Here is a 26,167-nt window from a genome sequence, read left to right on the forward strand (position 1 = left end):
CATAAATAAGAGATTGTGTTTGTAAATAACTCATTATTTATAAATAATTACGCGTTTTCTCTAAACAATATATTATATGTAAATAAAGTGTTATTTAGATAAATAAAATATTATTTAGATAAATAAAATATTATTTAGATAAATAAAATATTATATGTAAATAAAATATTATTTATCTAAATAAAATATTATTTATCTAAATAAAATATTATTTAGATAAATAATTTATTATTTAGATAAATAATTTATTATTTAGATAAATAATTTATTATTTAGATAAATAATTTATTATTTACTGTTTTTGCCTTGAAATAGTATTATTACGCTAAATAATGCTTTATATAGCTATATAATAGGTTTCCGCTATATAATTCATGATTTGGTAAATAATACATTATATACCGTAAATAAAATATTATATACCGTAAACAATTCATTGTTTAGCGCATCGCGAAGCCGTTTTTTCTCTTGTTGTTTTTTTCCACGTGTTTCCGTGGATCCGAGAGAGCGCTGTTGATTCTCCACTGTCTTGGCAAACCCAGTATCCGGTACTCCACATCCGGTTCCGCCAAATGTAATCAAGATGGCTACACAAGCACAAGGGAACGTTCCCGCTGAATTGATCAGAACTCTAACTACAGCGGTTGTCCAGGAACTGGCACTGCAAAGGGTTCGTATTTTAAAGTTTTATGGGGGAACATCTTTTACATCTGGACATGGAGAATGAACGACTGCGAACTAAATTGCTGCTGTTGTACCATCAGTTGAAGTTAGCCACCTGACAAGAAGAGGAATTGCAGACAGACAAAAGGGACCGAGTTCACCTTTCGCGGTCTGTGCTGTTGCTTTTCGTCTGGTTAGGTCTTATTCTAATTCAAAAGCCAAACGACCTTAGTAAAAGGTCCTCAAACTGAAAGTGAAACTCGAACTTGAAGTGAAACTTAGGTAGGGTTAGAAGTTTAACTTCCAAAGTGGTTCCGTATCCACCATATGTGACACAGGTTGAATTAAATTTTTAAACCCGGGTGTTCAGATAACATGGGGTTAGATGAAGAGATAAACCTGCAACACAGATACTGCAAGCTTATCACTTATCAAGCCTATCGAATGTTGGTCTGTGTCGTGATGGAATGTTGGGAAAATAAATAATGCAACCCAACCCCCACTTAACAAAATTCATTTTTATTATTTTGGGGGGTTGTGTGCAGGAAGTGGCTCCTCCTGTTGATGAAATTGAAGGTGCAACAGCAAGCAAACCACAAGGAAGACCCAAGAAGGGCATCAACATGGACTATGTTTGTGAACTTCTATTTGAGTTGCACATGCCATTGACGAAGGTTGCAGCAATGTGTGGAGTTGATCGACACACTCTATACAGGCGTTTGAAAGATGAAGGTACATGAACGTTTTGATTTGGTATTTTGTTCTTTTTGGCCATGGTTGGCTTTAGTTTGAGTATATTATTTATTAGCATGGCAGAGATATTTTGAATATAATTATCGTTGTGTTGCATTCAGTTGGCATTTTTGTTGAGTTTAGAACTGAATGGTTTAAAATGTCCAGTTTTATTTTTAAACTGAATATTAACCCTTTGTATGTCTAGGCGCTAGTGCCATTCTCTCCCAGTCTGTCAGCAGCATTAGTAAGAAATAGAATTTTTTTTTTAAGACACTAACCAGTGTTTTCGATGACGCACTGCAGCGCGTCAATTTAATACGCACAAAAATCAAGAAGGACCCTCAAAATCAAAAAGCTCTGTGAGTCTTGGGACGCACAGATTTCTGTCTGGTCAGTTAAATTGAATGACTGTTAGCGACCCTCATTTATTCAGTCTGTAGTAAACACTGCTAACCAACTCGCTCTTTTACTCGTTAAAATGGCCGTACGGTGGGGTGAAGCACGCGATCGACGGGCCGGGCCAGGGCCAGATGTGTTGTCGCTTTGTAATGCAGTGGCAACACTGACCAGTTTATTGTAAATGCTGAAATAATTAGATATCTATCTGAGTGATCGACAAGAAGAAGAAGATTAGATATCTATAATATCACTCACTCACTCACTGCCTTTCACGCCTGGTGGCATGTAGGGCAGCGACGATCTATAATACATGTATAGACATATAATTATAATACATGTATATGTCGTGCCGGATTGTGGTAATTGCCAAATTCGTGAAATCGGCAGCCAGTTGCCGAAATCGTGAAGAGATTGTCAAAAGCTGAGGAATTTACTAGATTTTAACTTATCTAGTCAACTTGATTGCTTATGAGGGTATTTAATGTGTTTCCTGGGGTCAACTAATGTGTTTTGGTGTAGTTAAACGGCTAAATGTTACAGCCGAAGTGTTTTGGGGGGTTTTCAAGGTGCTGTCTGAATTCTAACTTGCATCTTCTCTGAGTTGTTCAAAGTGATGGCTATGTCAACCAAATTGTTCTCTGGGGTGTTCAAAATATTGTCTAAGTCAACTTTCATTTTATTTGGGATATAAGTTCAAGAATTCCACAGTAGAAATTTTCTCTTCACAATTTCGGCAATATTCTGCCGATTTCATGAAATCAGCTGCCGATTTCACGAATTCGGCAATTTCCACAATCCGGCACGACATATATATATATGTATAGACCAATTTTGGTTTTTTGAATAGTATTCTATGATGTTTATAAATTTTATTTGGACTTTTACAGGAATTGACACATCAAAAGGGAGTCGCTACACAGATCTGACAGATCAACAGTTGGAGGAGCACGTCCGGATCATAAAACGTGAACACCCCAACGCTGGCCTCGTTTATCTGACAGGCCACCTCCGCTCCAGAGGCATCTTCGTTCAACGGCAGCGAGTGATAAACTCCTTACAATCTGTGGATCCAGACGGAGTTGAAGAAAGACTCAATGTTGCAATCGCCCGCAGAGAGTACTGTGTTCCTTGTCCGAATTTCATGTGGCATTTGGACGGACACCATAAACTGGTTAACTGGAAATTAGTAATTCATGCTTGTGTTGATGGCTTTTCCCGCACGATAATTTTTTTGAATTGTGCTGACAATAATAGAGCAGAAACCCCACATCGGCTGTTCTGTGATGCCACCCTGTATTATGGGTGGCCCATTAAGGTCAGAACAGATTATGGAGGGGAGAATGTCAAGGTATGGGATGAAATGCTTGCCCACAGGAGGCAAGAAAGATCTGTTATTGCTGGTTCGTCTGTTCATAACACACGCGTAGAAAGAATGCACTTGGAAGTGAAAACGCAAGTCGTGACCACTTTCAAAGCAATATTCCTGGACTTTGAAAGAGGAGGCATCCTGGACAGAGACAATGATACAGACTTGTTTTGTCTCCACTATGTGTTTCTGCCAAGAATCAATAGAGCTTTACAAGAATTCCGTCAAGGTCACAACAACCATTCTTTACGTACAGAAAGGAATCAGACCCCTCTTCAACTGTTCTTTACCAACAGTCATCTTATTCCACAGTATGAAGAAGATGAAACAGATCATGATGATGGTCCAGGTCTCACTGTGAGAGAGTTGAGAGAATCAGAGTGTCAGTTGCCATTTGTGCCTGTGGATTCAGTTCGATGTCCTCTGACAGACGCCGAGTTAGTTCAGCTACAGCAGCAATTTGATTCGCTAGCCTCTGACAATGCCAGACAGACTTACCTGGATGTCGCACAATTTGTGAGCGAGTGTCTGTCTAACCCTTAAAGCCTTCCACCTGGCTAGTTAATCACGAACATGGTGGTGACAGTGCCATTTTGGCTGTTGTAAGCTTGTTAGCATATTGCCGTTTTAACAGACTTGGTGGGAATAATTATGGGTTTGGAAAAATGAAGTACAATTGCTGGTGTTGTGAACTGTTGTTGGGATCACCCTCTTATTGCAGTTGTGTTTGACAATTTCAATTATGAATGCTCATCTGATGTACTTAATGCACTATTGTTCTCAATGTAAATGGAGTAAGTATTAACTCTGTTTTTGACCAATTAATCATGAACATTGCGATGACAATACTACTTTGGTCGTTTTAAGCTTGTCAGCGTATTGCGGATTGTTGTGAACTGAGTGTTGGGTTCACCCTCTCTTACTAAAGATTTCTTCATCAATAATTACTTCCAATTAACCCAATGACTCCCATGCGCCCGCGAACGCCCTGGGCTGACCAAGACCAGTGAAAGTTTTGATCAAGATTACATGGTTGTTAGCAGCCAGTTACCTCCCTGTAATGAGGTAGTTATGGTCAGCCTTCTTTTGTTTCTGCTAGCCATCTCTTGTCTCGGTGGTCACATGCATGCTTATAAGACTAAACATTAATTATAGAAAAGAATGTACAGAGTTGCTTCCCTTGACTCGGGGCTCAAAGGGTTAAGCCATACAACTGCAATATGCAGCCTCTCTTCAACTTCAACAAAAATTTTCACACATAAATGCATTTAATTACAAAAGAAAAACAACTTTATTAACAGTAACAATCAAACTGACGTTCAAACAACATTTGTCATATAATGCCATAAATTTTATGAAAGAAATTTAAAAGCAGATAAGACCAACATTTTTCACAAGGAAGTTTGAACAAGAAGGGCAAAGCCCATACGACTCACATGCTTTATACATTTTTCCTACCAAAATACATGTGACCTTGACCCAAGGTCAAGGTCATCCAAGGTCATGCTTCACAAAGCTGTTAATTCAAGACATAGGAAGTACAATGGTGCTTATTGGCTCTTTCTACCATGAGATATGGTCACTTTTAGTGGTTCACTACCTTATTTTGGTCACATTTCATAAGGGTCAAAGTGACCTTGACCTTGATCATATGTGACCAAATGTGTCTCATGATGAAAGCATAACATGTGCCCCACATAATTTTTAAGTTTGAAACAGTTATCTTCCATAGTTCAGGGTCAAGGTCACTTCAAAATATGTATACAATCCAACTTTGAAGAGCTCCTGTGACCTTGACCTTGAAGCAAGGTAAACCAAACTGGTATCAAAAGATGGGGCTTACTTTGCCCTATATATCATATATAGGTGAGGTATTGAATCTCAAAAACTTCAGAGAAAATGGGAAAAATGTGAAAAATAGCTGTTTTTTAGGCAACATTTATGGCCCCTGCGACCTTGACCTTGAAGCAAGGTCAAGATGCTATGTATGTTTTTTGGGGCCTTGTCATCATACACCATCTTGCCAAATTTGGTACTGATAGACTGAATAGTGTCCAAGAAATATCCAACGTTAAAGTTTTCGGGACGGACGGACGGACGACTCGGGTGAGTACATAGACTCACTTTTGCTTCGCATGTGAGTCAAAAAAGGTTAACTAATGATATTCACTTGTTCTTGATCCTCAATTCTAGTTAATCATACTGTTTACAAGTTATTCAACTTTAGAGGTGCATCACCAAAGTTTAAAACAAAATAAAACTATTATACACATTAAAAGTAATAAAACTTGTCAGGCAAAAGTCACCTTGATGCATTAATCTTTCAGAAAATAAAAACAAAACCTGCTCATCAGTTTACTTCCACTACAAGCATTGACTTATTCATTCTTACATTGGCCATTGCACACTGGACATATAAAAAAAAAGTCTGGAGACAAAACATAATACAAATAGCACCATTAAATACAGTTTACATAGCACTGAACAAGTCAACACATTGAAAATCAAACTGACTTGCAAACAATGAAACCAACATTATTAATGTGACTGTAAAGGAATAAAAAAAAAAAAAGATAAAAAATATAAAAATCATTCAAACAAGACATAAACTGAAAATAAAAACAACCGCAAACACCAAACCAAAATTTTTTCCCCAAGGAAATTTGTAAACAAAAATAACTACCCACTTGTTCTTGATCCACTTCTCAAGCAAATCATATTTTCTACATGTTCCACAACTGTAGAACATCACTTAATTGGAAACCAAAGAAAACTTATTGTGCACATTACTTCTAAAAGATCATTCTCTTTCAGGAATGTAAAAAGGCTCAACTATGAACTTGTTCTCGATATTCTTGATCCACAATAAAAGGAAAAAAAATATAGTGTTCTACAGTTGCGGAATATTATTGTTCTGCAGTTGCGTGACTTGTACACATACATAAGTCATCTCAATGCATTAGTCTTTCAGGTAGCAATAACTGGTCAATCATTTACTTCTTCTACACGATTGCTTGATTTTATATTTTTTTTACATTGCACACAGGACAAAAAAAAGTCATGAGATAATAGAACATGACACAAATACACACTGTAGCACCATAAATAGATCATACATGACATATTCAACCTCATAACATTCCCATTCAACACATTGGGACAGAGCACTTGAATTGTCTTTAAATGACTAGAAGTATCTCATAATAAAGCTGGTGTATTACAGTAGCTGCTTAAACCCAAAACCCCAAAAGAGGACTGAGGTAAACTGTCTTTGTACTTTTTTTTTCAACAAGTTGTGCTGTGCAAAGCTGTGTTTCTGTGTCTGAGGAATGGCACAAGGGCAACAGCTTATCGAATTAAATTTACATTGCAACAAACAGTATTCAACACACTGGACAAAGCACTTTTGATTTTTTGGGGTGGATAATTGCACAGACTAGAGGTCCCTACTAATGAAAAACATTCTGCGTGGTCTATTTGCAGGTGCCTACCAGTACCGGGTACGTTTTTGTCACAAAGAATAATTAATTTCATTGTATACATGTACATGTGTGAGTTGTTTGACTTAAAGGTGTGAGCATAAGAATGTATAATATAGATTAACACTAATAGTCCTTCACACAGAAACAAAGTGCATGAGCACTACACATGGTTTGTGACGAAACACTCGTAAAGCAAAAACAAATCACAAAAATTTCAATCAAGCACCAGGCAGCTCCACCTTCAAGGATGTCATAGAGAGGACTTCAGTCATCGAAGTTGGGAGAACTAACGATCGCCATCTCCATGACATCTTTCAAGGTGGAGTTCTCAGGCAAGTGCCTCGGCAGCGTCAGGCTACATGCACAGGTTGAGGCAGTCGGTAAGCCACTTGTCCGGAAGGCTATGGTCGGGAGGGAATTGAATCCCCCAAGCCCCCCAGGCGGGATGGTGCGCGACCCGGAGCAGAATTCCAGAACGTCAGCCAGAGAGCATGAAGACTCTGTAAAAAAAAAATAATAATAATAATAAATAAAAATTTTTTTTTTAAAAAAACACACACACTCTGTCAGTGATCTCTGAACAATTAGGTAAAAAGTTTGAAAACAACTTCTTCGAATAAAATAAACATCATTCTGCAAAATTGTGATCACCCAGAATACACCAAAAATGTATTTAACATTCGGGCTCTCTTTTTAACAGCTTCCAGGACTTTTTTGTCCATACTGTTAAACCCTTTAACTGTCAGTCAGTTCTGGCAAGAGTTTGTCAGCAGTACATGTGTTCAGTTTTCTGCATACTAAATAAATGAGGGTCCCTGACAGTCATCCACTTAGCTGACGAGACAAAAAATATGTGCGTCCTAAACTGCTTTTGATTTTGCGGGTCCTTCTGGATTTTTGTGTGTTAACGACACGCTGCAGTGTGTCATCGTCATCGTGTTAGTAGGCTAATTAGTATTAAAATACAGTAAACTTATCACTCTGTCAGTGTCACAAGGGTGACTGTTTTTGGGGAAAAGAAAATATAAGTGTAAAGGGAAGCAACTGTTGCATAACTATTTTTCGAGTGGATCCCCTATAGCCCATAGGTACCAATAGTTTCGTCATTCACGCTCGCATGGAAGCGCATGCTCCTGAATAGGGATTAGTGCAAATGTCACTTTTTCATTTGGGTAAACCCCGCAGGTCATAGGTCTATCCAGACACACGTCAGTAACCGTCCAGCCAGAAAAGGATTAGGTTGTGGTTCAGTGAGCTCTCTGTTGGATCCTGAATCAGAGACGGGGAAAGCGCTTTCAGAAATCAATTCTTGGACAAGCAGAGGCTTGGATGAGATGACGTTGGAGTCAGGGTAACCGAGGTCCTGACAAGTCCATCGTCTGTGAATCTCAATGGAATTGATTGGGGTCTCTTCGTTTGGGAGACCGTTAAACTCAAGGACAAAGTGAGTTCGCTTTCTGTTATCGGTTGAGATTGACACTGGCACTGGATTAGCATGAAACTGTGTGGGGAGAATGCGCTAAACTGTGTATTTTGTTTCTGTGTGAATTTTTATGTGTTGCATGGTTGATCCAATGTTGAAATAGTTGTCGCTGACTCAAATTCAGAAGGTTGCAGGTTCGAATCCCCCGGTCGCCGCAAATTAATTTGGCCACTTGGTCTGCCATCTACATTGTTTCATATCTATTATGGTGCTATGAGAACGTAGCTTTAGATAGGTCCCTCTCCCCTAATTTCCGCACTGCATAAAAAGATTAATGCTCTGGCAGTATAAATATGCTATCCTTTCTCTCTCATCATTTATGTGTGACACCACTGTTTTGACAAAAGCCAGTCTCATTGCCATGCCATGTCATGGGCACAGGTGCAATTGACAAACTGGGCTAAATCAGTTGTCGTAGCACACATCACCACCAACAGCCAAGGGTTAAGCGGAATGATTTCAATGAGTTCAAATAACATTCCTTCACTTACCTCTTTGCTCACATGCCTGGAGGAAGAATGACAACTCCAGCATGATGATCTCCTCGTCAGCCCTGGAGTTGCTGCCCTCAACGCTAAAATCAACGACGAAAAGGTCGTAGACAGCGCCTGCAGTCAGGGGGCGGATGCCAGATCCGCTGAGGAGCTGAACTGCAGCGGCTAATAAAGGAACATAATAAGGAGAAAATCAGCAACCATGTTAATAAACACAAAAAGTCAAACTGGCTTATGTGCTTTTAATATCCCCAAACAAGACACACGTTTCCACAATTTGTATGTGTGGGGAATTTGGAAATTTGCCCTGGTCCCAGCTGAAAAGGAACGATGAGTGTAGTAGCTTAGTGTTCTCTGTTCTCATTATGCTTTCCGCAAAATAGGGTAATCCGCTTGTCACACACATATATAAAAGACAAAATAATGAATATCAAATGATTATGTTTACCTGACTGTCCACGCAGCACCGACAAGACACCGGTCTCATCCAGGCCTTTCATAAAAGCCTGGATCTGGGCACGGTTGGAGACCGATGTCCTGTAGGCAATGCTGGCTTCTAGCAGGACATCCTTGTTTGTTGGGGTGAGGAGACCATGAAAGCCCACAGCTTCAGCAAGATCCTGAGCCTCGTTCGACGGGAAGGTCCTAGGATCCCGGTCCTTGACCTGAAACAACATAACAAGCTCTGTTATGAACAACATAAATTGAAGTAAATGTGATAGAATATTTATTTTTTCACAAACTGAAAACAAAATTACATAAAAGGACAATAGATGATAAAACAAAACAAATGTACAGTAGAACCCCTCCACTGTATAACAACCTTGAAAATGTTGCCCAAAAGTCAGTCTTTGTAGAGTTGGGGTCATTACAGAGGGGTGGGTCTTTACAGAGGGGTAACAGCAATGTCATTATGAAGGAAACGTTTCCAGAAATCACGTCTTTGTTCTGAGGGAATTCTTACACTGAGGGTCTTTGTTCAGGGGTTCCACTGTATTCCCAGCACAGAGAAGTGAAGACATTCTGTATGTAATAATATAAGTAAGGTCACCTTGCTCAAAACCCTGGGATAAAATGTGGAATATGTAACAAATGACTGTTTTCGAGACAAATTAATGACTCCTGTGACCTTGATATTGAAGCAAGGTCAAGTCACTGTGTGTATTTTTTTTAGGCTTTGTCATTATACACCATCACGACACATCAGGTTTTGATAGAATTGGTAGTGTCCCAAAAAATTCAAACGTGTAAGTTTTTCGCCACGCAGTAGAAATTTCCGCAACATTCTCACTAAATGACGTTACAGCTTGCGGTCGCCACATGAAACTTTCATAAAAAGTACCCATAAAAGATAAATGTTCACCTTTTGTATTTGACCCCTCAACTGTCCATCTGGACAATCTGCAAGGTCGATGCAGTCGTATTCGCCGCAGAGCAGCCGTGCCAGGCTCTGTGAGAACAGGTTCACTGGGAGGCCGGCGTGGGTCAGAATGAATCCGACCAGCCTCCCTGTGACCTCACATCTGCACTGGCCACCATCCTTGGCCACAAGGGCTGACGTGTCTGACGTCAGGGTCAGCCGCCCTACCTCCCCCACGAAGACTGGTGACCTTGAGAGGCCTTGGATCAAGTATGTGGCCGTCTGGCGTGTGAGACCTGCAATGATACAAACTAACAAGTTACTGGGGCATGCATATGTGACAGCAAACAAAGAGCACCTAAAAACTGGGCATGTGAGTCAACAATTTAACATCAACAATAAACATATTTTTGAAGATTCAGTGACTACATCATAGTCATGTACATAATTATATTGCTGCCCGATAAAAATGTGTCGTATAGTAATGTATACTGAACTCCAAAAGATACGCAAGTTAAGAGTTATTTAAGGTTTAAGGTTTTGTTTATAGTCATGCACTAAAGGTGGGTTTCAGGGGAAAATTCTGCACGAGCATGAGTTTGCATAGTGTCCTGCACATAGCCTGTGAAATTCGTTCGATTCGATCTCGTCAAAATGAAATGCCAAAGAATGAGATTAAATTTCTTGAAATTTCAACTTGCGTTTCTTTTGGAGTTCAGTATACATGGTCCAGGTAGATAAAAATTAGTCACCCTTGTCATCTATGCCAGTTTGGCCCAAGAAGGCAATCTTAACGGGGAACTTGTATGACAGGTGCCCCCTTTCCGTCCACCTCACCATGTCCTCCAGGACATGTAGCTGACGCAGGCGGATGGTCTGCATCCGCTGGTTGTCCTCCACCAGCCCCTTCAGCAACTGAAGGACATCGTCCGCTGTCCGCTTCTGCTGGGAATCATCACTTCATAGAACAAAACAAAAAAAATAATTGCAACTTAAAGCCACTATAAGACTCGAAGAGGTACGGGTCAAATTAAAGATTTGCAGTACTTTATGACCACATAAACCATTAATTTACTTTAGTCTAGCCTTTTCAAGTCCACAGAAAGTAAACATTACAAGGGGAAGCAACCCATTTTTCAGATGCAGAGGAAATACCATCAAAGTCTTGTAAAAAAAAAATGGAAAAAATGAATACATTAGCATAATTTAAAAAACACGAAAAACAGAAATGCAAAAATCTGAATATCAGCCATGTAGCTCATGGATTTCTTTATATGAACACTAAAGAAATATAATTCTTAAGTTTTGTTTTGAAAGAGTAGTTGATGATTTCCCAAACACAGTGTTTTTGACCTTTTTTTGAGGGGGGGTAGTCACTTTAGACGGCAATATCTCAGAAGTTAATTCGATTACACCCGAATTGTTTTGGCTGATTCTCACTCCCACATAATAAACTTAATATAAAACAACATTTAGCCCAATTGTCCTGTTTGTTTAGGAACCCGCGACCGTCGTTAACCAACAACAATCATCACAAAAATCAATAGGAAACAACAACATCAATATATATAAAATAGAGTGCTGGTGGGGTGGGGGGTGGGTGAGGAGGCACCAGACAAATGTGAAACAGAGAAAACTACAAAAATACAAAGCTAATCTAATATTGAAACCCAAAATGAACATGCAGATCTTGTCACTTACTTCAATGCAGTCCACTCAAGATCTGGCTCTGGCACTAGTGGCTCTTGGTCATCCACCATCCATTCCGGTAGTGCTCTGATTCGACATAAATATATTTTTGAAGCCTGAAGTAAATGTCATAGCAGAAAATGGGCAAAATACACATACATAGAAATTACATTGATAACGAAGAATTTTTGAATGAAAAGAACCCATTAACAAAATCTTATTAAAAAGCAATTTTTCTATATTTTGTTAAGTCTAGTGAAAGAAAAGCAAGAAGGGCAAAGCCCACAGAACTCGCATGCTTGACCTTGATCTCTATGTGACCATGACCTTCCATTGACCTTGAAAGTAATGGTGAAACAATTTAACATGTAGCAAAGACATTTATAACACACTGTAGTTAATAATTTTTGTATGACACACGGACAGACAGCTAGGCTGAGTACATACTGTAGACTCACTTTTTGCTTAGCAAGTGTGTAAACAAGAAGGGCAAAGCCCATACGACTCACATGCTTGACCTTGACCTTTACATGACCTTGACCTTCAGGGTCAAGGTCAAATAACTAAACCTAGCAATGACATCATACACTAGGAAGTACAATGGTGCTTATTGGCTCTTTCTACCATGAGATATGGTCACTTTTAGTGGTTCACTACCTTATTTTGGTCACATTTCATAAGGGTCAAAGTGACCTTGACCTTGATCATATGTGACCAAATGTGTCTCAAGATGAAAGCATAACATGTGCCCCACATAATTTTTAAGTTTGAAACAGTTATCTTCCATAGTTCAGGGTCAAGGTCACTTCAAAATATGTATACAATCCAACTTTGAAGAGCTCCTGTGACCTTGACCTTGCAGCAAGGTAAACCAAACTTGTATCAAAAGATGGGGCTTACTTTGCCCTATATATCATATATAGGTGAGGTATTCAATCTCAAAAACTTCAGAGAAAATGGGAAAAATGGCTGTTTTTTAGACAACATTTATGGCCCCTGCGACCTTGACCTTGAAGCAAGGTCAAAATGCTATGTATGTTTTTTGGGGCCTTGTCATCATACACCATCTTGCCAAATTTGGTACTGATAGACTGAATAGTGTCCAAGAAATATCCAACGTTAAAGTTTTCCGGACGGACGGACGGACGACTCGGGTGAGTACATAGACTCACTTTTGCTTCGCATGTGAGTCAAAAATCCATAACATACAGATATCTATGACAATACAGTGGAACCTGCGAATAGCAATCCTCCAAATAGCCGACCAAACCTGTGAATAGCACTGTGTCATTTTGGAGCAAATTGTCTTTTTCAGTCTAAATGTACCTGTGAATAGCACAGTCCCTCCAAATAGCACTGCTTTTTCTTTGGTCCCCAGGGGGTGTGTTATTCGCAGGTTCCACTGTACCTATAGCAAAGCACAAACGCTTAAGAGGCCGGTATAGCTCTTTAAACCAGTTACACTTCTTGCAAATACCTTGGATTCATCGAATCCAGGATCCAGGGATCCTTTGGAGGGTTGGTCCCAGGGGTGTGTCTTGTTCCCTGTGACTAAACCACAACAATAACCAATTTACAGATGGTACAAAATTATTATATGTAGGATAATAACTTGGAACACATAAAAATTGCAAAATGATTCTTGTTGCAGGAATTCTTATTCACTTATTGGCATGAAAAATACAATGTATGAAGACACATATAAAATAATATAGTTACAAGCCAGACTAGCAAATGAAATACACTGATTTTAAGTAAAAAACAAAAACCAAAAATGTTCACGGGATTGTAAATACACTTACATGTACTGGCAATACCAGTGCAGCTGCACAGTTGAGCATCTCTCTAAGATTCCCTGACACTGTGCTGTTGGTATCGGCATTCTGTTTAAACACACACACAGATTTCTAAGAGGAAATGGCAAACACCATACTGTGGGCAATGGGTGCGTGTTGTGGGTTGGGAGTTAGAGGATGGATGGTGTTTTGCTATTTATGAAATCAGTACACTATAATAGATGACCACTTAGGGAAGTGTGAACCACCCGAAAAAGTTTGTCCACAACAGGGGTGTCTAAAGGGAGATGCTGAAAGATTCTAATTCCACACACTAAATACAAAAACACTAAAATAGCTGCAAACTCATACTCAAATGATTACTTCAATAACAATAATTATCATGAAATGAATGTTGCTAGGCAGTGGAACGCAACTGAGGGTACACAGGGGTGGGGGTAGGGGGTAGGGGGAAAGGTGATTATATATATAGGTAATTCACTTACTTGAAGATCTGGAAGGGTGTCCTCATTATATATGGGTGGGAGGTCATCCTCACTGTCGGACACGAGCACAGCCTGAAAATGAAATACAGTTCATGTAAATGTCCTTGGGGGTTAGCAAAAGTGTCTTCTCAAGAGAACTGTCCTCTCCTCAAGGTATGACCACCGGGTGATAGCTTTTTGTGTACATGCACTTACTCGACAATTAAAACTGTTCACTGTTTCTATGTTATCATAAAATGCATAAATATCAGCATTGCACAGCACCAGTGTTAATTAACTAATATGTACATGGCGCCACTCAAACACCAATTCATTGAGCACGTAGCTCTATTTTTCTTCTCTTCATGCTTTTCACTAAGCCATTTTCACCCTCCTACCTCTTTCATTTCACCTCATCTGTCTTATTAGCGATTTGAAACTCTTCAGCAATCATTCTTTGTCGAAAACTTTTTCTATCGGCGACCACTCATGGTTGTGTTTGATGCCATTTTGAATAAAGTTTTGATAAAGAGTGGCTTCCCTTGTCCGGTGTCACTAAACACCGAAAAGAAGCTAAAGAGGCTAAAGAGACTAAAGAGATTATTATTGCAACATTCTCTCCTAAAACATGACATATTTCACAGAAATAAAGACACCTGTAATCAGATTTGACCCAAAAAAGTTCAATTCTTTGGGTGAAGATGTTACGCATCAACAATTTGAAGTCACGAAAAGAGGGTTGCCATTTTGGTGAAATCTGACTAATGGGTGCCGCCATGTTGGCCTTTTTTCCTTGAACTTTTCCACCTCCTGCTTAAAATAAGCGATGTAGACATTTTAATGAGGCTAATAAGGCTAAACAAACTAAAGAGCTTCTATATTTCACTATTCCATCCACCAACATCACATATTTTAACGAAATACATGTACAGACAACTTCTTCACTTTTCACCAAAATGGTGACCCTCTTTTCGTGACTTCAAATTGTTGATGCGTGACACACTCACCCAAAGAATTGAACTTTTTTGGGTCAAATCTGATTAAAGGTGTCTTTATTTCTGTGAAAAATGTCATGTTTTTTGAGGGAATGTTGCAATTATAATCTCTTGTCTCTTTAGCCTCTTTGGCCTCTTTTCGGTGTTTAGTGACACCCCCCTTGTCGAACTAGTGCAGAGTGACTACCCTCGCTACCACACGTACACAGCACTGTGTGTGCACTAGGCCTACTCTGTGCAGCCTACGTTGTAGATTGAGCGGACACTTACCCTCGACACGGATCGTTTTTGAAGGTAAGTGTCCGCTCAATCGAAATGCCCACTTTTGGAGATCTTGCTCCCAAGGACATCTTATACTGTCGAATTTCTACAGTATGTGTGGCCAATGAAAAGAGGATGGAGCAAGAGGATTAATGGGTTTTCTATGCTTCTCACTGATATTGCTGACAGAGTGAGCCAGAGTAGCACTGCCACCTTGTTGCTAATGACAGACAAATTGTCAATTCAAAGCTACACATTAAACTGACTCTGAGAAAATAATAATAATAAATAATAATAAGGGTATTTATAATGTGCCTATCTTATTTACGTAGGCTGCGCTTGCAGCCTACAATAACACTAAGCAGAAAACTGTTAAAGAAGTTGTCAGATTAAGACTTACTGGGTTGCGCCCCATGGTGGAGGATGGCAACACTTCCCCATCGGCAGTTTCATCCACAAAATGTGTCTCCTGTAGACAGAGTTAAATACTAGAATTAAATCCCACTAATTCCAAAACTTTCCAGACCTCTTCAGAAGCATTTAACAACATGACTCGCACAACTTAATAACCAGTTGGGTGGTTCTCAGAAACACGGGACATTTTTTCAGAGCCAATAATAATAATAATGTACAAAGAATAGTTTCCTTGTTTTTTCATTGACAATTGACTAACTTTATTATGTGATATGACAATTACGAAATTCTTCATTTGATTTTTCAATTAAGCATTTCCAGCACCAATGATAGGATATAAGAGGACAACTAGTCACATTATACTGACTTTAGAGGACCAGCTGTTGGCTATGGGGTCATGAATATGACAAAAAGTCACAACGTTAGTCTGCTCAGGTGGTTGCGTTTCATGGCAAATAAAACAAAATACATCCAACCTGTGCTTGAATTCCTGTTATGGTAGTATGGAAGAATGAATGAAGACATAGCAGACACAATTTTAAGGTTTAATTAGAAGTAGTACCGCAAGACGGAGGGTGTGGTCGGCCATCAAATACAGGGCTCCCTGGCCAGCAAGTTTCTTCACCGCCTCTCCATTCCATCGGAAGGTAGAGGAGGTGTTGGACTTGGTCAGCCTTTTGGAACCTGGGGCACCACATGAGCTAATGCAAAAAACAAAACAAAAAGAGCTATATCAGTATATGATAGAACAGATTATTTGAGGTAAAAGGCTTACTAACTCGCTCCCGTGTTTACGATGTGTAGTTTGCCCACAATCGATGTCAAATGCATCATAAGGCCATATAATGACGATATGTCGCAATGCGCGGACCATATACATGCATTACAGCTTGTTCTAGCCTCTGAAAAAGTGAGGATGTCAACAAAGACGCGGAGTTATTTCCCTTGCGTCAACGTTACCTCTGTTGGCAAATCTATAAATAGGACGATCTAGATCAAAATAAAAATTCAAATATCTCAACATTTAAGGGGTCCTAGACCACAATATCTTGCAGGGAACTTATTTAGCATGTCTCCAGCTGTGGGTAAAGCAATTAGCGTGAATAGTCATCAGCTTTCTATGCCTTTAAAACACCCACTGCTTCCAAAATCAATGATTTTATCACAAAGCAACTTGATAACGAAAGAAACAATTTGGCATGGTTAATTAATGTACACTATTTCTGCACTGTTCAGAAGAAGAAAAAAAACACAAACATACAACTGAACATCGCAATGACGCTCTATGCTAACAACTGTTTTACACATTTTTCAAACAAAAAAACACATGACCGTGACCCAAGGTCAAGGTCATCCAAGGTAACACAAGACATGTCCATCAATTCAACATGTAGGAAGCACAATGGTGCTTATTGGCTCTTTCTACCAAGAGACATGGTCCCTTTTAGTAGTTCATTGTGCTGTTTTCGGCACAGTTCAGAGGGCTCAATGTGACCTTGACCTTGCAGCTATGAAACCAAATGTGGGTCAGTATGGAAGTATAACATGTGCTTCACACAATTATATAGTTTGGAAAAGGTACCTGTTATAGTTCAAGGACAGGGTTGCTTCAAAATATGTACTGAGCTATACCGACCTCCCATATTAACACAGCATTGGCCGTTTAAACTCCATGCATTACCCATGCTGAGGAACTTACCTGAGGTATTCAAATCGGAAGGGCTCGTCGTCCCTCACTTCAAATGCCCCCCTGAAGCTGGACGAGATCAGCGCCTCCATCTCCTCCTCGGTGTCCAGGGAAGTCACCATTAACTGCCTTACCTGTAAAAAATATAGATGCTTTATCATCAAGTGTAAAATACAACTCACGCAAGGAAAATGACTAAGTGTTGAAGAATGAACATGTAAAGGTATATATGTGATATGTATAAGTGTAGGTTGTGTGTTTGTGGGATGAGGAATATGTGTTCAACTGTAGTGCGCGTGTTCGTGTGGGCGCTTGTGTAAATAAGTATACATGTACGTATAAGTAATACTTTGAACGTTTCACTGTTCGTTCTTTCTTTTACTGGCATTGCTTGTTTGACATGTGTAAATAATTCCGTAAAGGTAATAAAGATATGTTGAACTTGAATGTTTAAATTGCAGCAGCTGCAGTACGGCAATGACATAATTTAGTCACAACGAGTTGCGGAGATTTCTACTGCATGCAGACTTTTTGTAATGGCTCCTGGAGCAAATTTCTTGCACTCGCTGGGCTTCAGAACTTTTCTCAACACATTGTGACTTAATCATGCCATTCCCGCTCTGCAGCCGTCAAAACAATACAGTGGATCCCGCTTATAAGAGTCTTCCTGCTTGCAAGAGCCGAAGTGGCTGGGACCTTTCTTCTTTGACATGCTTATTTTCTCCCGCTTATAAGAGCCCCCCGTTTATAAGACTAAGAGCCATTTTTGGACGGATGAGGCTCTTATAAACTGAATCCACTGTACTGAACACTATAACTGAAAATAGACAACAACAAAAAACAATCTTACAACCATGCACTAATAATTTACTGCTGATGAAATTATGTTATGTTGACGTTGATTTTAATCCCATCCCCATCCCAGAGATTATAGAATTGCAAAGAGAAATAGTGACCAATGGTAGGCTAATGATAGTAATGTGGAATACTGTGGGTGGACTTTGGCTGGATGAGAATGTGGACTGTGCAAATTTTTGTGTCACAAATGGAGAGAGAATGAGGTAAATTGAAGCCCAACTGGAAGGATCGGGTAATGACTGATCATGCATCAGAATTGGTAGCCATGACTCTAGTCCTACCCAGGTAGGACAGGCCAATGAATGAGGTTAGGCGCTATAAAAGTACCCACTATTATTATTAATCAAACAAACAATAATACAAAGCTTAGAACTAGATAAATTAAATTACAATGGCTCAGGTGTCAAGTAGGTTTTCGATAGCCGCAACTGCGACAGAATTACGACATTCAGTCACAATGTTTAGCAGAGATTTATGCCGCAGGGCAACCGAAGCAATTCAATACAGGACCAATTAAATAAAAATCTGCAAGCGGTAGAAATATCCGAAACACATTGTGACTAAATGACGCCATTCTGCGACAACCACAACAATCAAAACACTAGAGCTGGAGGCAACACTAATAAGGCTGCACAACCATTCCCCGTAGCGTAGTGTTTAGCACGACGGATTCCGGGTTGGAAGGTTGCAGGTTCGAATCCTAGCAGAGGCATAGCGGGATATTTCGGCTCCGACCAGCCCCTACCCAGGGTGGGTTTGCTGTGGACCCTATGGGAAGGTTGTAGCCACACAACCGAGTATCATTCAATATACGAATGCGACATTGAGGGCGCTCACATCATTCCTGAAATAGTGGAATATGCGACCAACGCCATGGGTGTACACAGTTCTCGGTCTTGGTTGACACCATGATTCGCAGAGTGTGACCCCGTCACAATCCAGAATGGAACCCCACAGCATCATCAGTGTATCATCCTCATTTTCATTGTATCATCCCCCCCCCCCCCCCCCCCCCCAAAAAAAAAAAACAAAAAAAAGTCTGCACAGGCATGTTTTGCAAATAACACAGAGATCAAAATACTTAAACATACCTGCCCCACGACCTCCATGTTCTTTCGGGGATTCCCCCTCGGGATGGGAATTGATGGCAAAATTAATTGCCTCTCCAGGCAAATGGCCTGCATGCTATAGTTCCTAATTCCCCGCTTTTCCTTCCCAGCACTGTGAGCAGGCTCAGGGGCTGAGCGCCGCCTTGCTGAGGATGGCATCTGACACTGAAACATTACAGAGATATTAAATGGATTTTATAATGAAGTGATCATAATATTTATCATATATGATAATGAATATGATGATCAGGCGAAAGTATATAATGTCAATGTCGGTCGAAAGTGAGAAATACATAGACATGGGTTCGTTAATTCTCAATTTAGACAGGCTTTGAAATTAACAATTTTGGTCTCGTTATTCAACTTATTGTAACTATCCACTATCACCAAGTAATAAATACAACCCATGTTTTTTTTCCCATTTTTAATTAACAGTGTTAAAGGCATACTAACGCACTCCCGTGTTTACAAAGTGTAGTTTGCCCACAATCGATGTCAAACGCACCATAAGACCATATAATGACGATATGTCACCATGCGTGGACCATAATACATGCATTACAGCTTGTTCTAGCCTCTGAAAGTGTGAGGATGTCAACAACGTTACATGTGTTGCCAAATCTATAAATAGGACCATCTAGATCAAAATAAAAATTCAAATATCTCAACATTTAAGGGCTCCTAGACCACAATATTTTGCAGGGAACTTAATTTAGTCTGTCTCCAGCTCTGGGTAAAGCAATTAGCGTGTATATTCATCAGCTTTCTATGCCTTTAAAATGCATCACTCACACTGGATCTCTATGTTTGTTGCATCATTGTGGATGACAAAAGCAGATGTGACGTGGAAGTGGATTTAGTGTCACTTTTGATTTGACGTCACATTTGCTTATTATATCAATCATCAATGACATCACGACCTTCACGGCAGAATTTCATAAGGCTTGGGTTTGAGGCTCTTCAATATATATTAAAAAAAAATACAGGCAAAGCCCATACGATTCACAGGCATGACTTTGACCTCTATATATAACCTTCACCTTCCACTGACCTTGAGGGTCATGGTCAAACAATTTAACACCTTTACCACCTGAATCCCCCAAAGAGGCCCGGCAGGTGCCATGCCCTGTATGTTTTCGAAGTTAACTGCTAAACACAACACTACAGTGTATCTTGTATTTGTAACTATTTTTAGGGTTTCAATAGGGAGCTGTTTAGCAGACAAATTCAATCAATCAGGTACGTCCAAGCCACCCTAGGGCACCCACAGGGTAATATTTTGAAAGGTCACAAAATGACCTCAGGTGGTAAAGGGCTAAGATGTTGCAAATACATTTATATATATATATTATAACACGCTAAAAACTTTTTCCACAGGACCAGCTCCCATGGTGTATTGGTTAGCACGAAGGATTCAGGGTTAGAAGGTTGCACGTTCGTATCCAAGCAGAGGCATAGCGGGATTTTTCGGCTCCAACCGGCCCCTACCAGGATGGGTTTGCTGTGGGCCGGGAAGGTTGTAGCCACACAAACGAATATCATTCACTCAACGCTGCGGGTGTACACAGTTCTTGGACTTGGTTGACACCATGATTCGCAGAGCGTGACCCTGTCACATAGTCTCAATCCGGAATGGAACCCCACAGTATCATCAGTATATCATCCTCATGGAATCATCCAAAAATTAAGAAAAATGTCACAGGGTAAAACTTTTTTTTTAACACACTTTCCCCGACTCGTACACATGACCTTGACCGTTAAGGCAGGACGGAATAACAGAAAGACAAACAGGGATATAAAGTGGGTAAGAACCTTACTGAACATAGAGGGTTAAAGACTTACTCTGAGGGGAAGGATCCGGGTGCGGCTGAGCGCAGGACGGCCAGTCTCAAAGTCATCATCCGAGCCTGCCTGATAAAGTGATCAATAATATTAATCATAATTTATGAATACATTCATTTTCTATTATTATTGCCACTTGGCTAAGAACTTGTTACAAGAACGGCTATCATTTAAGTCATTTCTTTCTTGTCTCAAATGTTCAATTCATGTTTAACAAAAAGGCCAATGAGTACTTTTGATAAACACATAATTTGTGTCATTCACTCAATCACTGATTGTCAGACTTACTGTGGCGCGACTGCTGCCAGAATGCCAGCGTCTCTGTAGACAGAGATAATGCAAACATTTCCCATCAAAGCTCAAAGACATCAAGCTAGGAAGCTGAGGATGCGATTACCCTCATCATGACGTATAACAAGAAGGGCAAAGCCCATACGACTCACATGCTTGACCTTGACCTTTACATGACCTTGACCTTCAGGGTCAAGGTCAAATAACTAAACCTAGCAATGACATCATACACTAAGAACTGCTTTACACATTTTTCCTACCAAAATACATGTGACCTTGACCCAAGGTCATCCAAGGTCATGCAACACAAAGCTGTTAATTCAAGACATAGGAAGTACAATGGTGCTTATTGGCTCTTTCTACCATGAGATATGGTCACTTTCAGTGGTTCACTACCTTATTTTGGTCACATTTCATAAGGGTGAAAGTGACCTTGACCTTGATCATATGTGACCAAATGTGTCTCATGATGAAAGCATAACATGTGCCCCACATAATTTTTAAGTTTGAAACAGTTATCTTCCATAGTTCAGGGTCAAGGTCACTTCAAAATATGTATACAATCCAACTTTGAAGAGATCCTGTGACCTTGACCTTGAAGCAAGGTAAACCAAACTGGTATCAAAAGACGGGGCTTACTTTGCCCTATATATCATATATAGGTGAGGTATTCAATCTCAAAAACTTCAGAGAAAATGGGAAAAATGTGAAAAATAGCTGTTTTTTAGACAACATTTATGGCCCCTGCGACCTTGACCTTGAAGCAAGGTCAAGATGCTATGTATGTTTTTTGGGGCCTTGTCACCATACACCATCTTGCCAAATTTGGTACTGATAGACTGAATAGTGTCCAAGAAATATCCAACGTTAAAGTTTTCCGGACGGACGTCCGGACGGACGTCCGGACGGACGACTCGGGTGAGTACATATATATAGACTCACTTTTGCTTCGCATGTGAGTCAAAAAGAGGCTGGTGTTAACCATAAATCATTTCTTACTCACTGATAAACTGTAATTTTTTCTTCTTCTATTGTCTCAATTTTGGTACTGTGACTGAAAAGTGAAATTTTTGAAACTAGCAAAACAAAACCCATTTTCTACAAGCTTTGAAATGGTCCTAGGGAGAAAGAACTTCTGAATGTCAGATTACCGTGACTGGCTGCCTGTTGGCAGTCGGAGGGTTGGCAGGTGGAGTGGGAGTGTTGACCGTGACTAACCGTCCCTCCTGTAGACAGAGTTCATGTACTAAAATTAAAACTCAAAATTCCCAAACTGTCCACTTTTGAAGCTCAAGGATATACAGCAGTCCCTGCAATGTACGGCCCCCGGCGTGAGCGGACACCTGACATGTACGGACACATTTGCTCGGCACGGAGTGTTTTCCTTCTATATTTTCCCCCCCTTAAACGGACACCTGCAAAACGTGGACGCGGACACTCATTATCGGTCCCAACAGCAGGTCATACCTCCAATGTACGGACAGACCATCGTCAAATTTTCACCACAACAAAATCGATAACAGAGCAGTCCGGCTCTTGGTACAAAGATCACAGCCGCAATGGTGTGATGACAGTCACTGATAACTTGAGTGCACGTGTACCCATCGTGTGTCTGTGTGAAACCTCTTTCATTGACAAGATACTCTTGTTTCCCCTCAGCCTTGACCAGTGAGTCGGTTGCCTAATCTATGAACCCTTCAGTTGTCTTGCTTTGTCAAAAGTTACGACACATGCAGTCAACTGGTTTTGCTCCGAGTGAACAGTGCAGCTGGCCTCTCTGGCCACAGCCCCCAACAGTACATGGCTGGAGGGAGTGAGAGAGAGAAAGGGGGGGGGGGGTGGAGGGTTAGCTGGCTAAACTCTGTGGGGTGTCCGGTGTCACCGCATGTCAGCAGGAAGAGCATTGGAGAGAAATAGAGAGGTGTACTCTTCCACACAATTTCCAAGCATCAGTTGTCACGGCTTGGGGTAGGCATTAGTGAGGGAGAGTGGGAGCTGTGTTATGTACAGTGTATTTCCGACTGAAGAGTAAAAAGTCGATCACTGCCATGCCACATGATCGGCATGCAGTCAATAAAGCCAGACAAGAAACAAATAAATTACTTGATTATGACATGCAGCTCCATCTGCTGCTATTTCTTCAAACTGGTTTTCAAGCTTATTCTTGCAAAGCATCTGCACACGCTCCTCTGTGCTGTGTTTGTGTGGCTGCTTTCGTATGTCAGTGCATGGTGAGTGTGTTCACTGCCTTGAGGATTTATTTTATCTCTTCTTTTCAACACTTTTCATACAAATCCTTTTTACAGAACGTTTAAAGAAGTATTAGGAGTTTATTGTTATTGTTTAGTAGCCACAAGAAATGAATAGCATAGACTCAATCCTGTTGTTTGTGTGTCTCTGTGTGAGTGTATGGGGGAGGGGGTGGTGTGGTCACCCCTCCCGTGACCGGACACCTGCAATGTACGGACAGTTTTGCTATGGCCCAAGTCGGGTGTCCGTTCATGAGAGGGACTGCTGTATCTAAATTAGCCAGAGAACTGTTAGCGATGTAGACGGGTTCGATTAGAATGATCACAGAAGGAGAAATGCATGGTCATTCTAATCTAAACAACCATGAACCAATGTGTGGTCAGATCCAGCTTAGACCTACCTGGTACGCGGATCCATAGGTCGCTAAATCGGCAATCATGCACACGGAGATCCATTGCGAAGTGATCACCTATCAATTGAAGGTAGCTTTCAGTTCGTTTTGGATCCGAGTTCTCTTCTAAACTCGCATAATCAACGAAAGCGCAATGCATGTCAAAACACAAGCAGACGCCATTTGCTTCCTTGGCCAGCAAAAGAGAAACTGGAGAGAAACCACTTTGCTTTTCCCCCAACTAACTCATCATAAAAATTAACGAATAAAGACAGTACGAACCCTTTGCAGTTGTTGACAAACAACCCTTACTGTCTGGCGGATTAGGTCATCAGACATGATGATATGAAGTAGTCTAATATGGTAAGGTGACGTTCGAAATTCGAAGATGGTCGGAAGCGAAGCGGATGTAGCTTTAGTACGCCGAGACAGATGCTAGTTGTCTGATTGGTCAGTTTGAGAATCAACAGAGCTCTCGTGGATCCACGGAAACACGTGGAAAAAAACAACAAGAGAAAAAACGGCTTCGCGATGCGCTAAACAATGAATTGTTTACGGTATATAATATTTTATTTACGGTATATAATGTATTATTTACCAAATCATGAATTATATAGCAGAAACCTATTATATAGCTATATAAAGCATTATTTAGTGTAATAATACTATTTCAAGGCAAAAACAGTAAATAATAAATTATTTATCTAAATAATAAATTATTTATCTAAATAATAAATTATTTATCTAAATAATAAATTATTTATCTAAATAATATTTTATTTAGATAAATAATATTTTATTTAGATAAATAATATTTTATTTACATATAATATTTTATTTATCTAAATAATATTTTATTTAGATAAATAATATTTTATTTATCTAAATAATATTTTATTTATCTAAATAACACTTTATTTACATATAATATATTGTTTAGAGAAAACGCGTAATTATTTATAAATAATGAGTTATTTACAAACACAATCTCTTATTTATGCTAAACAATGCATTATTTAGTGCTCTGGGCTCTCTTTTTTCTGTATCTGTAAATAATGCATTGTTTAATTTAAACAATGCATTATTTAGCTAAATAATGCATGATATAGCTAAATAAAGCATTGTTTAGCTAAATAACGCGTTATTTAGCTAAATAATGTGTTATTTAGACATCAAGAGCTAAAAGGGACTTTTGCACCATTCGGATTGCCATAGTACAGGCCTGAAACAAAGCTTGTAGCTGTTGACTAAAAGCGCGTCCGAAAATGTCATACTCATAGTTTGAAATCGTAAACCGGGCTTACTTTTAGATCTAGTTTTTACATATTTCAGTTTTCCTTTTCTCATCTAGTGTCGTGTCGTGTCGTGTCGTGGGAGGGTGGGGGTACGTATCCAGTGGCTGATTCTACTTCGGACAGCATAGATCGACATAATCCAGATGAATAGAACTAAACTGTCACGTTTTTGTTAGAATCTAATAGATCTATTCTAAGTTGTTACGGTATGGCTACATTCCGTCTGCGCGTGCCTTACACGAACGACTGATTAAAAACAAGAAGATTCTCTTCAGAGATTCATGATAATTTGAATATCCAGTTTTGACTACCACGTGTTTACATTGTGTGATTGAATGATTATGTGACGTGCATCTTCACGCAGACGCGCGCGCGTGTGTGTGGGGTCTGCTTGTGCCCTGTGACTTCAACATAAATTGTGTGTATTCAACAGTAACGTTGCACATTGCAGATCTGTGCGCCAGGAATGTGGACAAGAAAGCCGCAGTTTGAGCAAAGATCCAACGGTAAAGAATGATTTGAAGGTTCACGCATATCCGGTAGAGTGTAGGGCACGACAGAGTTACTCGCGCACGCAAAACGACACGCATATTTTTCTTCTTTTTACATTTATAGTCAAGTTTTGACTAAATATTTTAACATCGAGGGGGAATCGAAACGAGGGTCGTGGTGTATGTGCGTGCGTGCGTGTGTGTGTGTGTGTGTGTAGAGCGATTCAGACTAAACTACTGGACCGATCTTTGTGAAATTTGCCATGAGAGTTCCTGGGTATGAAATCCCCGAACATTCTTTTCATTTTTTTGATAAATGTCTTTGATGACGTCATATCCGGCTTTTCGTGAA

General features: G+C 39.8%; 2 protein-coding genes across 2 annotated transcripts; one reads left to right on the top strand and one right to left on the bottom strand.

The window, feature by feature from the left end:
• The first annotated feature begins 405 nt into the window (after positions 1-405).
• On the top strand, positions 406-4,630 carry LOC138955643 (uncharacterized). The gene is made up of 3 exons (XM_070327209.1): positions 406-670; positions 1,209-1,395; positions 2,685-4,630. Exons 1-3 carry the CDS (start codon positions 584-586, stop codon positions 3,704-3,706), a joined length of 1,296 nt encoding a protein of 431 aa, XP_070183310.1. The 5' UTR covers positions 406-583; the 3' UTR covers positions 3,707-4,630.
• Positions 4,631-6,541: 1,911 nt separating this feature from the next.
• LOC138955642 (G2/M phase-specific E3 ubiquitin-protein ligase-like) lies at positions 6,542-16,179 on the bottom strand. The gene is made up of 10 exons (XM_070327208.1): positions 15,588-16,179; positions 13,953-14,024; positions 13,474-13,554; positions 13,149-13,222; positions 11,684-11,758; positions 10,735-10,940; positions 9,986-10,278; positions 9,071-9,287; positions 8,620-8,787; positions 6,542-7,145 (listed from the first exon to the last, which is right to left on the bottom strand). The coding sequence occupies exons 1-10, from the start codon at positions 15,600-15,602 to the stop codon at positions 6,910-6,912; spliced, it is 1,437 nt and encodes a 478-aa protein (XP_070183309.1). The 5' UTR covers positions 15,603-16,179; the 3' UTR covers positions 6,542-6,909.
• Positions 16,180-26,167: the final 9,988 nt, after the last annotated feature.

The sequence above is a fragment of the Littorina saxatilis genome, unplaced genomic scaffold (genome assembly GCF_037325665.1).
Source record: "Littorina saxatilis isolate snail1 unplaced genomic scaffold, US_GU_Lsax_2.0 scaffold_880, whole genome shotgun sequence".
Lineage (NCBI taxonomy): Eukaryota > Metazoa > Mollusca > Gastropoda > Littorinimorpha > Littorinidae > Littorina > Littorina saxatilis.